At 40.1% G+C, this 14,183-nt stretch overlaps 1 protein-coding gene across 1 annotated transcript; it reads left to right on the top strand.

The window, feature by feature from the left end:
- Nucleotides 1-1,888: 1,888 nt before the first annotated feature.
- LOC144833130 (keratin, type II cytoskeletal cochleal-like) lies at nucleotides 1,889-11,282 on the top strand. The gene is made up of 9 exons (XM_078689145.1): nucleotides 1,889-2,475; nucleotides 2,834-3,037; nucleotides 4,281-4,341; nucleotides 4,731-4,826; nucleotides 5,163-5,327; nucleotides 6,288-6,413; nucleotides 9,099-9,319; nucleotides 9,969-10,003; nucleotides 10,094-11,282. The coding sequence occupies exons 1-9, from the start codon at nucleotides 1,970-1,972 to the stop codon at nucleotides 10,414-10,416; spliced, it is 1,737 nt and encodes a 578-aa protein (XP_078545271.1). The 5' UTR covers nucleotides 1,889-1,969; the 3' UTR covers nucleotides 10,417-11,282.
- Nucleotides 11,283-14,183: the final 2,901 nt, after the last annotated feature.

Raw genomic sequence — 14,183 nt, 5'->3', positions numbered from 1 at the left:
CAAAACCTACAAAATATATTAAAGAAAATAATGTGTACTTTAAAGATGTAGATGTTGTTTAACATGGAAGTTGCATGGAGGAAGAAATGTTGCCTTCAAGTGGACAGTTTGAAAAACTGCATTGAAGTAGATCTGAAAAAATATATAGGCATAACCGTATCCATCCACTACTTTCAAAATACGTTATTGGGGATGCCATTGAACCGTATCAGATGAAACAAGCTAAAAGAACTCAAGTGAGTGTCTGGAGAAAAGTTTAGAGTCTCAATAGTTTCCTCAACTAATTTGAACTGGGCTATGGGGACGGTATGATGACAGCCCTGTGAAAATACCTGCAGCAGAGAACAACTCAACAAGATTAGATTCTGAGGAGCCTAGATTTCATATTCCAGATGTATTACATCTGTTGTTTGAAGCAAGTTGCATCTTCCAGTTCTCTTTGAAAAAATGAAAAAGTAAAAAACTGTTATAAACACCTTCTTAAAAAACATAAGTACTATTACCATACATTTCCAAAAGTACCCACACAATCCTACCAGCAGTGGTGATACAGTTTCAGACTAACCCTGAATTTCAACCTGCACTTATCTAAGGTTAATTCATACTTACTGGCAAGTGTCTCCTTTATAGAGGGATATCTCAACCTCTTCACTGCTCTACAGCCAGTACATTGCCCATCCCATCACCACGGATGTGACTCCAAAAGTACCCCTGCAATCCTCCTCAGACATCCTCAGCACTTCTAAAGTTACTTCTTAAGCTAGAAATAACCTGTCTGTATCAACGCCCTCCTTAAAGTCAGACTCAAAGTCTCTGAATGTATGAACTCTTTCATCTGCACTAAACACAATAGTGGTACTACCACCATTTTTACTAGACTCTAACAGCTATTTGGACTTCGAGGGCACCTCATTGACACTCCAACCAGCAAGACCCTTTTCTCCTCCAAGGTTCTCTTAGCCTCACCTTTTTTCTCCTCTGCACCCAGGTGGGCCAGCTGCAACCTCAGGTCCCACTCAGCCTGTCTATCCTTTAGGTACTCAGGGAACTGGGTTCGGGAGAAGACAATTCTTCCTGCACCATATCTAATAGAGAAGTCCCTCTGGAGGATCCCTTCTCTCCTCTAGAGACTTTACCTACTTATCTTTCCCTCCTTTTGAAACCCAACACCCTTTGGGGCCGTGATTCTGAGGTCAACTACAATCAGGGTTCACCCTTTTCAAGAGTGCTGAAGTAGTCCTCTACAAACTCTTCTTGTGGTGCAGATTGCATTCTGCAGATATCACCCCAGGCTCTAAGGGAGAACTAGTACTCAAACTTAGACATACACGAGTAAATGGGTTTGTGAATGGTCTTATGGGGGTGTGAGTGAGTGTGGCAGTTACTGCCACTTTTGTGAGAGTTTAGCTGGGTCTGTAAATGCCTCAGTGAATGTGCGTGCATGTGCAAATTACATACTATTAAATTACATACTATAAGCAAACACCCACCTCTAATTTCAAATGCATTTGTTCATACTAGCATCATAAAAACATTGTTCTAAAATGCATAACATTTACCCACCCCACATTTTTAATATAAAGATGCTGATGTCATGGAAACTTCAAAAGAATAAGGAACGTAATTATTCCTAATTTTTCATATTGCAGTTACTGAAAGATTTGGTTTTATAGAGGACAAAGCTTGCCAGTAATACATAACCTGCATCTTTTTTTGTCATTTCACAGGTGTGTTGCACATTAGCTCACTATTACTCAGGATGAATAAGGTGAGGTGTTGCCAAGCATCCCAAGCTCATAAACCGAAATCATGGGCCTTTTTTACAGTTTATTGAGCCAAACCCAGATATGGAGACATATAAAAGAATCAAGTTCTAGCTCAGACTTTCAGAGGCATTTCTGAGGGCTGCAATAGTCTTTGCTTCTGCTTATTTTCTCTTTCTTTTTCATTTGACCTCTTAGAAGAAGCAATGTCTCACCAAACATTCCACTCTGGCTCCAAACATGGATTCAGTTCTTCTTCAGCTATTCTGCCAAAGAGCGGGAGCAGGTACAGTGTGAGCTCTGTGACGTCCACTAGACAAGGTGGTAATTCTGGTCTAGGCCGGACTCCTGGCTTCGGCAGCAGAAGTCTCTACAGTGTAGGCTCTGGTCCCAACAGGATTTCAGTTGGCGGCACCCGGACTTTGAGAAGTGGATATGGTGTTAGTGGGCATGGTAGTGGATTCGGACTTGGTGGAGGACAAGGCAACATATACAGTCTTGGAGCTGCAGCTGGAGGTGGTGGTGGTTTTGGGTTTCAAAGTGGATTTCCAACATGCCCCCCTGGGGGAATTACAAATGTCACTGTCAACCAGAGCTTACTGACTCCCCTAGACCTGGAGATTGATCCAACCCTCCAGCGGGTGAGAAAAGATGAAAAGGATCAGATCAAAACCCTCAACAACAAGTTTGCCTCTTTCATTGACAAGGTGAGGTTTAAAAATCAGAATATTTTGCAAGTTAAAATACGTTTGCTTTTTAAAAACTGTCTGAAACGTTTTGTACTAAAAAGACCACTTGCAAATATCACACTCTGCTGTAAGGCAAGTCAATTTCATCTGAGACATACTACTCTAGAGGCTCTCATTATGAAATCATTTTTGTGATTCTGTGGACAAGAGTAATGCTTATTGCAGAATGCTCTCCCTGTCTCTTTTTAAGCTATGGTGTTGACCAATAAGACAAGAGTTGCCAATGTTTATTTCATTTTTTGAGCATTTTTGAGGAATTAAAGAGTAAAAAGTATTAATTGATAAGATAAAATGCTTTTTTCTCATTCGGTTTAAGGTGAGATTCCTAGAGCAACAGAACAAGATGCTGGAGACCAAATGGAACCTCCTTCAGGACCAGAAAACTGTCAAAAGCAATATGGAGCCTCTATTCGAGGGCTACATCTCAAACTTAAGGAGGCAACTGGAAAGTTGCGGTGGTGACAGAATCCGTCTGGAATCAGAAAGGAAAAATATGGAAGATCTTGTAGAAGAATTCAAGAGAAGGTTAGTGTTTTCGTAGTTTTACTTTCTTTGTCTAATTATTTATCTGAAACAAGCACAGGGATACAAGCTTCATGTAATCTACACAACATGCAACATGGGATATTCCACTCTTTTGGTCAAATGAATGAGTGATGTAACGCAATATTGATCCAATTTATAGTGTTCCCATACATATCTTACTAATCATTTCCCGCTGCAGTGCTTATAATTGTAGAAAGAAAGGGACCCGGTCACTCGTTTTTTTGTTCTGCTCTTTTTTTTATTTTGGGCAGAATCGTACACTAAGGTATTTAATCCTTATGTGTAACCATTAAATTTATAAGTTTTAGAAAAGAAATTGCAATAATTTTTACAAATTCAATGACAGTCCGAAGAGTTACTTCCTGTCCTGCACAAGAACACATGTATTTACAATAACTCAAAATTTACATTGAAAAGACAGAAAAGAATTACACATTCATATGCTTTTACACAAAAAAACATTTAAACATCAATTGCACATTAATGTTGAAAGTACCCTGTCCACATATTTTAAGTCAGGCCACTAGAATCATTGTTTTCCTTTTTTCCTTTGGCCTAATTGCGCATGGGGCGACTAATATAACAAACATTCAATTTATTTGAGAAAAACAAAACAAAAGCCTTATGCGCAGTGAAAGGGCATTCGGAATTAAGACGAATGCAGGGTCATAAGCCTGTAAGCCGACGCGTTTCTGAGCCTGTCTATATACTTGTTCAGGCTCGTCTTCAGGGCTTCGGGGCTGGGTACCTATATGAATACAAATATAGGGCATGATAAGTTTGTGACCCTCTTCGATGTGTCACTAAGACAGTTCAACTTGTGTTATCGTTACCTTTTTGCTTAGAAATGCAACTTGTATCAGTTCATCTAATCGATTTCTCTTGGTGAGACTCTTTAAGTTCTGCAACGGAAACAATAATATGTGTATGTTTCCAAAAAATTCTTGTGTTACGTTATTGGTTTGTTAGCATCGCATGTTTCACTCACGTGTTTTTCAGCCACAACGTTTTCTAGCGGTGCTTATAATGTCACTATAAAAGAAAAGCCCGCCAAGTGCAAAATGTAAAAATATTGATACCAAATGAATTGATAGTTGCTAAATAGAAAATCTGTCTCTAAAAGATTTCACAGTGGTGCTATTTCATATATGGACAAATGTAAGAATGTTAAAATATTCCAAGATATGTAAATTGCACATACTAATATGTTTTAATCACACAGATATGAAGATGAAATCAATAAGCGTACAGCTGCTGAGAACGAATTTGTGGTCCTGAAAAAGGTGAGTTCAGAACAAGTTGATAGCAATGTTATTGCAATCTTATTTCAGAAATGTGGCTTGCGACCCAAGTAAAGCACATCTAAAATATCATAGTCTTTTTTGTGCAAAACTAAGAACATCGCCATTAATAATATAGCAGCTACAACTGCCGAGTCCACGGAAAATTATTTAACGCCAATATTCATACTTAAAAAAGATTCTATGTGTTAGCAAACTAAACAGCCGTTTCTAAAAGGACCACGTGGACAAACTTTTATGGAATGCGAGACAGAATATGTATGATGTGCTCAAGGTTCTCTCAAAAGTAGACCAGTAGAATAATTTCTAAAAATCCATGGATCTGCCGTTGAAGGAAACACTAACTAAAGTTTTCTCTGATTTTTGTTCAGGATGTTGATGCTGCATTTTTGAATAAGGCAGATCTCCAAGCCAAGGTCGACTGTCTGGTGGATGAGATTAACTTCCTTCACGCGTTATTTGATGCGGTAACGATAACTCATTTTAAAGCAAATTCTTTCTGTATATTGTTGCACAGAGTGGGATTAAAGCTTCTGAACTCATATATGGGTTCACAGTTATAGTAACATTTAGATGGCCGCAAGTTAGCATTTTTGGGCTTGGTTTAAACCTGCCTTTACCTTAAATCAAGATGTTGCAATGATATTTTCCTCTTTTGCATCTATTTATTCTGCTCCATAATATGCTTTTTGTGTGCAAATGAAAGGCAGTCAACCTTAAATGGAATGTCAAGAAAAGGCAATTGAGAAATATTTATGGTCTCAAAATGAACAACAGAATAACATGGCTTCTGCAACTTGCAGGAAATATCTCTACTGCAGTCACAAATCTCCGACACCTCAGTCATCGTATCCATGGACAACAACCGAAATCTGGACTTCGATGGAATCATCGCTGAAGTGAAGGCTCAATATGAGGACATTGCTAACAAGAGTCGGACTGAAGCAGAATCTTGGTATCAAACTAAGGTGGGTACTATTTAAGTACTCGGGGACACATACACGTCTACGTTTACATAATACAATTGTGGTGCATGTTGATTATATCTACTTTCGTATATCTCACTCTGAACACGGTATCCAAGGAAGTTAAACTGTAGTAATCCCAAAAGAAATCAATGCAGGTCTTTTGCTCCAAAATAAATGCTGCAATCTCAAACTTCAAAGAAAGACCTGCGGTCCTTTAATTGCTGATAATAATCCAAATACATGGCAGCAACTCTTGTGCAAAGCCCTTTAGTGATCACAAGCCATAAGTATGCGGACTCACTAGCTCTGCAACCACAAAAGTGCTTTTTAGAATTGACTAAAGCTCTTTTTTACGAGTTGGAAAAGTCTCTCTCACTCATAAGACGTTTGCAACTATTTCCGAATTGCATAAAAGGAGGGGGCATGAAAGAGGCAACCCCTTCTATCTACAATTCTGTGTATGGTTGATCAATTACCGACCACCCAGCTGGGATGACAGTTTATTCACAAAGTGGAAATTGTCTTTGAGCAGCTGCTTTCCCTTTGGGATTCATATCAGGCAGCATGTGTGGTAGTAGACAGTGGTCCAGGGGACCACTGCCTGTTTCATCTGATGTATTCCCAAACAGAAAGCATTTAATTTTTAGGCAGCGCCTATCCCATTAAAAAGACGCATGATTTTGTTAAAAATAATAAACGTTGTCCATTTGGGAAAGCAAATGCAAGGAAGGTGGTCTGTTGTTCCTTGCAGAAAAACCTTTTTGCAAACTACCTAATGAATATTCAGTAGGCATTTGTTTTGTAGTCGTGCAAAATGGACAACTTACGATGTGTCCTATTAGCACACATGTCCCATTGCAATAACATCCCAGGATAGTACATTAGAACCCTTGTTTTTTTTCTTTTTTGGTGTAGTTGTACTTATTGTTTTGCCTTTTGTTGATGTTTTGTATTTCTTAGTATGAGGAGCTGCGAGTGACGGCTGGACGACATGGAGATGATCTGCGTATCACAAGGAACGAGATCAACGAGCACAACCGAATGATTCAAAGATGCAAGGGAGAAATTGAAAGTGCAAAAGCTCAGGTAGGATGGCACAGTGCAGGCTAATGTTAAATAATTTGCATATTCAAAAAGTAACTATGATTGCGCATTAAAGCACACAATGCTGGCAATATCATCATGTTTAGGCTTAAAGGCTGCAACATAAAACAGGGGCTATCTAGCACAAAACTATTCTAATGACACAACATCACCATCAAAGCAATGTCCACAGCTGCAATAACTATGAACTTTAGGGAGAGGTGCTGCTGGTTTATCAACAGACAGGTTTTTTAATATGCCAGCACCACAAAAGCAGTACCCATACTATAAGATATGTAATTTGTAACGGGCAAGCGTAGACCAAGAAGGGTCTGTAGTCTTAAGCTGGCAAAGTACTTCACAGGTTAGTTTACCTGCAGTAAACATCTGTGGCTAACCTATAGGCAACTGCTAACAATCCAGAGAAGGTCGATCGGCTCATCAGGCAGAGGGTGGCCACAGAACCTGTTTAATATTATATCTATTATTCAGGTGAACAAAGACTGTTCAGTGTCTGATATTCATAAGCTAAAACGCATTATTATTATCATCACCAACAAGAAAAACCAATAACAGTAATTACTATTGTTATTGTACGTGTCCGGAAAGCACACACATACTTGTGCTTAGTTCCTAGAGACATCTGTTCCTTATGCCACTTTTCACTCTATCAATAGTAAGTAAGAGGTGCCTACAAGGGATTTTGTTTAAAGACTCTTACTCTTGTGTATTGTACACGTAGTTATTTGTTTGTTCAACCCCGATTGGCCTTAGCAAATCAAAGAATATGTCAAATAATTGGAAATATTAGCATTCAATGAATGAGAAAATAATATCAATAATAGAGGAATATATTTTTTTTTTCGAAAAGGTACAAAATTTTAATATATGTAACATTTCAAAAGGGTACATTCAAAGATAGTTAATATCGTAAAACAACATGAAAGAGGAGGTACAAATCAACCTGCAAATCATGAATGTATACATCTATTCCAAAATAATCAACAAAGTACCAGATCTGAAAATTCAGGGAACAGTTACTAAAATACAATGAATATTTGGGAAATAGATGATGGAGTCAATGTTTCGGTCTGTTGTGGCGATTGTCAGTCAGACCATCTTCAGGACGTATAGTCAATTGCAGAAAAAGACCCCAGGACACCGCAACATAGGTTGATGTCACAAAGATTCTATTGCTTGCTTCGCAGCGGTCCGATAATCGAATGGGACCCAGACAATTCTTGATACAGTAGCAGATTCGCCAAAAGAGGTCGCTGTTGAAATGTTCACTCTAGCGTTAAAATACTTGTTGCTATGTTATTAAAGGGCGTCAATCGATACGCATTGCACAAATATATGAGTGAGTTAAACAACACTCAGAATGTAAGGTTTGTGAGGATCTTGCTAGTTAACCAAGTCTCTTTGCAACACATTCACTGTTGTGAGTCCTGTGGATGTCGAGCAATTTCACTCATTGGCACCTATTTTAATCCTGACAGTGGAATGCGGTGACTTCCCTCTTAAAAACCACAACCTCCCAACTCCCCAACTTCTGAATGCCAATTAGAAGGCAAGACAAAGGTGTGGATTCTGCCAATTAGATGATTGGATCCTGCTTTTACTCAGCCAGAGGCCTAGCAAACAACCACCATGTTAGAATCAGATGGGGGTACTCGCAGACCAAACTTATTATGCCCCGCTGGCAGAAGTATGGTGATGAGGTGGCACGAAGTAAATAAACAGGAGACCTATCTACGCCATAGCTGAATAACTTTGCAAACACACACGGCAAAGCGATAATTTAGCTTTGAAAAATAGCAACTGAACAACATATTTATATATTTGGAAGCTCAAGCTGATTAAAGGGAGATGCGGGGAGAATGGTTATCAACGGTTGGTGACAAAAGTTGCCATAAGCCTGCTTTTGCATACTGCGTTTTTTAAATATAAATGCTAAAAGATCTTTAAAACAAACAAAGAAAACTGGATTACAAAAATAGACTGAAAAAACAGTTTCCCATTCAGGGATCACAAGGACTGCTCCTCGAACCATCTGTTAATTATGTACCAACAGTGCAGGGTTAAATAAGAAGTTTAAATTATATTGGTTTGATTGAGGATACAATGTATTTATTGTGGTGACAAACTGTTCTTTGAACATGCTTTGCAAGTGTCCTTGAGTTCACGGACATGATAGTCAATCTGCATTTCCACATAACCTGCTAATGAAATACAGAATGTGTAAGAAAATGAACATGTAGGATATTTTCTGAAACTACATCGATAAAAAAAGAATATTAGGTACTTCCTTGGCACATGTAATGACAAAAACCTACAGAACAGGTTTCTGATGGGATGGTGTCTGAACGCTTGATGATGGTTGTACTTCACAAACCCAAGCTGCAACTTGCTGCTTCGCTAATCTCTCTGGCACATTAATGGGTCTTGGGCATGCAATGGAATAACGATGCTTCTTATGAAAGTATGGGCCTTTGTACTGCAAGGAGTGAACTTCTCTCAAAGAGGGAATCCACTGGAGCGCACAATACTCAGAGGATCTTTATAGGAGCTTGGAAAACAGTCCTTGAGCTTCATCTTTGCTAGGGTCTGGCAATTAATTAATAATTCGTCTTTGATTGTGACTAATGAATTGCAAAAAGAATGGAACCACATTTGTTTTCTAAACAGCGTGCCAAACTGGAAGCTGCTATAAGTGAAGCTGAAGATCGTGGGGAGCTCGCTCTAAAGGATGCTAAAAACAAACTTGCAGAATTGGAAGATGCTCTGCAAAAGACCAAGCAGGACATGAACAGGCTGCTGCACGAGTACCGGGATCTGATGAGTGCCAAGCTAGCCCTGGACGTTGAGATTGCCACCTACAGGAAGCTCCTGGAAGGAGAAGAGGGCAGGTGAGTGCTCAGCAGTTTTATTATACATGGAAAAGACATATGGTGTTCTTTATTAGGATACTAATTATTGTGGTATGCTTTGTGAGAAATAGGCAATGGAATGATTTTTCACAAGCAGTTTAGTGCAAGGCGTCTTCAAATGAGAATAGATCTCAGTTACAACCGAGAATAAACCAACTTTCAAACAAATGGCAGTAAAATATTCGGTAGCTAAAATTTTATATGCATGAAGTATGCAATAAAGCATTGCATTGGGCTCGAATAATAAGTAGCATCGTTATGGTACGTGTTTGAAAGGCACATGTGTTAAAAGCCATACGTTTAAAAGGAAGCACTGTGTAAAGGCCTAACACGATATTCAGACCCTCCTATGGATTTGATGGATTTGCTGAAGAGAAACTGAAAATGATTGAAGTCATTCAAGTAAAGCACCATTTTAACACTGGGTTTTACCAACATGTTTTTCAGTTAAGTGCCACTGCTGACTACCTAATTAATGTGTATCTTAATGACAAAAGGACAACAGAGTGAATCCGTTTTCCTTTGCAAGAAATGCAAATGTAAATTGACAGTCCCCTCTCCACGACTAAGTTGGTTATAAGTACAAACGGTTTAAAGATTCATCCTTTCCATGCTTTTTTTTCCTTAGGCTGTCTGGAGAGGGAGCCGGTTCGGTGAGCATCTGTAAGTAGTGTTCAGTCCACTTGATTATTTCATGAGAACATCCCATTGTTTTCAAGATGCATTCTAAACTTGCCTATTGTGTTTTTGCAGCTGTGGTGAGCTCTAGCACTGGAGGTGTATTCAGTTCCGGAGGAGGATATGGCGGCACAGGAGGATATAGCAGTTCAAGTGGACTACAACATGGTGGAGGATTTAGTGGGAGTAGTGGTGGTATTGTTGGCGGAAGCAGGTTTAGCTCAACCAGCGGATACTCCTCTGGTGGGGTTGGAAGCCGAGGAGGTTCTGGGGGTGGACACACCTCTGGAAGTAGATACAACTCTGGGGATGGATATGGTGCTGGAAGTGGGGGAAGCTCTGTCTCTAGTGTTAGCACCGTAACAAAAACAACCACATCAGCAGCCAGAAAGATTTAGAGCAAATCATATTCTGGCCTGCTCAAACAATCCTTGCCTCCTGACAGGACCAAAAGAGGCTCAATCTTCAGCCCTCAACTCAGTAAATTATACACAATCACTTCGGTTTCATTCTTCTAATACGCTATAATAGATTATCCTACACCCCCACACCTCTGCTTACGTGGAGTAATAGAGGTTACACGCTTTTCCCAGCATTGACAGCATACTTGAAATGTTCCAGTTAGAACAATTTCAGAGAGCCGCCAGTCGTTACTTTCACATTTCTTTTTGATGATTCAGCCAGTATGCAACTCTTGTGATCTTTGATTTGGTTTCTGAGATCCTTTAACGGTTTACACTATAAAATACAACTGTATTTCTGTCCAGTTACGATGTTTCCTGCCCTCGCATAAGCCACTAACTACTCCATGCTGGTGGTATTTTCCTATTACGGTAAAATATTATCTAAAAATAGCTTTTAATCAAAGCAATACTACTGCATGTGACTGCTGAAGTTGAAGAGTACTTCTAAAGAAAATATATTTCTATACTGAGAAATGGGAAATATGTTATGTATACTGAAGCATATTGTGATTTAAAGCACATGTATAATAACGGAATGCTTGCAAAAAACAAGATTAGTTTACAAAATTCTGTAAGAAAAGAAAACCAGACTGTATTAGAAAAGAAAAATCCCAATTGCTTAATACAATGTTTCTTTCTTCCAACAACCTGCCTATCGCTTCCACTTATGAACCCAGGAATAATGTGTTAACAGTTTTCCATCTGATTCTACATTAGCTCACCTACCTGTTCTTCCGTGCTGTCGCTCAACAGCTTTGACTTTCACTAACAGCAATTCATAAATAAAAAATTTGAAAACATTTGAGACTTTATGTATATATTTTGTAAATATTTCCTGCTATACAACATTCACTACGCTGAGAAAAAAATGTATAAAAACAATGTGAACACAAACGTTTAACTCACGGAAACAGAAACAGTACTGATATAGAAAATGTTGCAGTCTGAATTGCCAACTGAGGTAGGAAAACATATAGGGGCTTATTTAGAGTTTGGTGCACAGGGTACTCCACCACAAAAAAGTCAGCCAAATTCCCAGTTCACCTGCTATATTAGAGTGGGATGAACCATCATGTTTTCGCCAGCAGAGCTTCTGCCTCAAAACTGATGGGCCCTCCGAAATAGGCCATTGGTCTAAGTGGCATATTCTCAAGCCCCTATCGCCACGGGAATGACACTTTTTCTGACGTTCCAGTGGCGATAGGGTCAGCGTGTTATTCTCAAGGCAGCATTAACCCACTTAACGTGGCTTTAAGCCATGTTACGTGGCTTAACGCTGCCTTGAGAATAAGCCCCCTTTCATGCTAAATTTAGCGTGAAAGGGGTGTGCAGTGGGTGTTGTGGTGGGTGTTCCACCGCAACACCCATTGTGATCGACGCTGCCGCTGTGACGCAATAATAGGTAGCAGCGCTGAACTTACGACCAGAAAAATCCTGGTCTTAAGTTAGGGAAACGAGGAGAAATGCTTCCTTTCTCCTCGTTTTTTGTTTTTTCCATGTGTGCTGCCTAGTGCAGCACACAGGGAAAAAGCAAAATGGTATTTCAGGCATGTTTATGTGCAAGAAGTGGCTCCCTCCTGAACATGAACAACCCTCCCCTGCACACAGTCACCCTTGCAATCTGGTGCAAGGGTGCCTGCATTGGCGCTAAGTTGTGACACTTAGCGCCATCGCAGGGGGAAACGGCAGACTGCACCACATTCTTGAGAATAGGGTGCAGCCTTGCGTTTCCCAAGTGATGGTGAGAGGCGTTAAGCCAAGGACGCTAACGCCTCTCACTGCCACTTCATTGAGAATATCCCCCTAAGTATTTTACGACATACTTTTTCCAGTTCCAGGATACAGGCAAATCCTAGTGGTCCTGAACCGGAAAGCAAAACAATTACCGCCCTCTACTCTGCCTAAGAAATCTCTGAGAGATCATTTCCAACGTGTTAGTAACATTTATTTTTGTTTTTCAAATCAAACCTCCTTTAGGAGTTTGTGTTTAAAAAATAAAAAAAAATTCTGAGCAGCTGCATTAAACATGAAAGTCACTGTAGTGCCTTCAGAGGAGCTGCCTTAGCACATCTCTATCTGTCTGGCAGAGACCTTTAAATATGGTGGTAGGTCTTTAGAAAGGGCAGTAGAGTAAATCTCTCCCCTGGCAGACCGACGCACCCGCTCCAAATTCTGTAAATTGGACATCTAGATTGCAGAACTGTAGAACCCTGAGTACTGAAGTACAACAGTTGTCTTGTCATACAGGGTCATTGGAGAACTATATAAATATTACACAGTAATAAATAGTACAAGGCATGTAATATGACAATGCATAATACAAAGATACTGTAAGTGTAACCGTTCTCCCTGGATGTCAATTAGGGGTCGCCAGGGATCGCAACTGCGAACCCTAGGTCACCTGTTGTGACTCCTGCCAGCCGTGAGGGGCGAGACCCGCCTTCCCATTGGGGCAGGGGCAGTCATTTCCAGGGTGAAATGTGGTAAGGGCGGCGCGAGGGGAAGGACTCAGGGCCCGATGTAGGTAAATCTCATTTACCGACTCTAGAATATCGAATTTTACCGATTCAGTATTCTAGATTCGGTAAATGAGATGTAGGAAATAATTCGGTAATTTTTACCGAATCGGTATGATTCGGTAATTACCGAATCGGTATTTACCGATTCGGTAATTGCCATTGATTCAGGAATCAATGTCAATTACCGAATCGGTAAATACAGATTAGGTAAAATTACCGAATTGTCAAGGGGGACAGGGTGTCACTTTGACACCCTGTTGCACCCCGGATTCTGGCTTGTGGCATGTATGTGTGCCACATGGCACAGGTGTACATGCACATGTACACTGGAATTCGTTATTTACCACAAAATATTATTTCGTGGTAAATAACAAATTCTTAAGGGCCTGTGGCACTGTTTTCAGTGCCACCTACATCTAGATTTACCGAATCTGTAAATTTACCGATTCTGTAAAATTTAAGGCCCCTACATATCAAAAACCAAATACCGGTCGGTATTTGGTGTCCTACATCGGACCCCTAGTGTAGGCTGGTGGTATTGCATGCTGTCCATGAAAGTTACCTCATGGTGACCTCTGTGGGAAGCTGGTACGAACAGCATTGTTAAGACAAGGCAAGGAAGCCTTTTGGTTTTGAGGATTTTCACTTTCATCTTGGAGCGAATGTGGTGGTCCAGCAGTTAAGCTGACGAGACTAATAGCAGGGGACCTTTGACTGGAAATCGTGTGAGTTAACAGATACATTTACCTCCCTGATCCTAAAATAGTTTATTTTTTATTTAATGAATTTGTAAATAGGTGACATATATTAGTTATATAATTTCAGAGTGTGAATTTTCGCTTGATGGATGCACTCTTGCATAGACTAACTCCCCCTCCATAATGTGAAGCAGGCTTGGTGCTTCAGCAGGGTTTGCACTATACACGTTTCAATGCATATACCAAAAGGGTGGGGTTCATTGTTAAGACAGCAGCCCTTTGCAGACCCGAATGGCGGCCTAGGGCCTGTTGATCCCTGCGCGCAAAACTTCATGCTCCCATAGCAAAGTATAGCATTTCGGTTGCATCCTAATAGCTGGGCTGAAACTGATGACAGGAAGTCGTTCGTTTCCATTTTCAGAGCAATGTCGGACGGACTCCAGTCCATCCAAAATCGCAATCAGGTCCCAAGTTGTTTGGGCTT

This window comes from Lissotriton helveticus, chromosome 1_1 (genome assembly GCF_964261635.1).
Source record: "Lissotriton helveticus chromosome 1_1, aLisHel1.1, whole genome shotgun sequence".
NCBI lineage: Eukaryota > Metazoa > Chordata > Amphibia > Caudata > Salamandridae > Lissotriton > Lissotriton helveticus.
The sequence above is the reverse complement of the archived record's forward strand: the minus strand, read 5'-3'. Positions and strand labels throughout refer to the sequence as shown.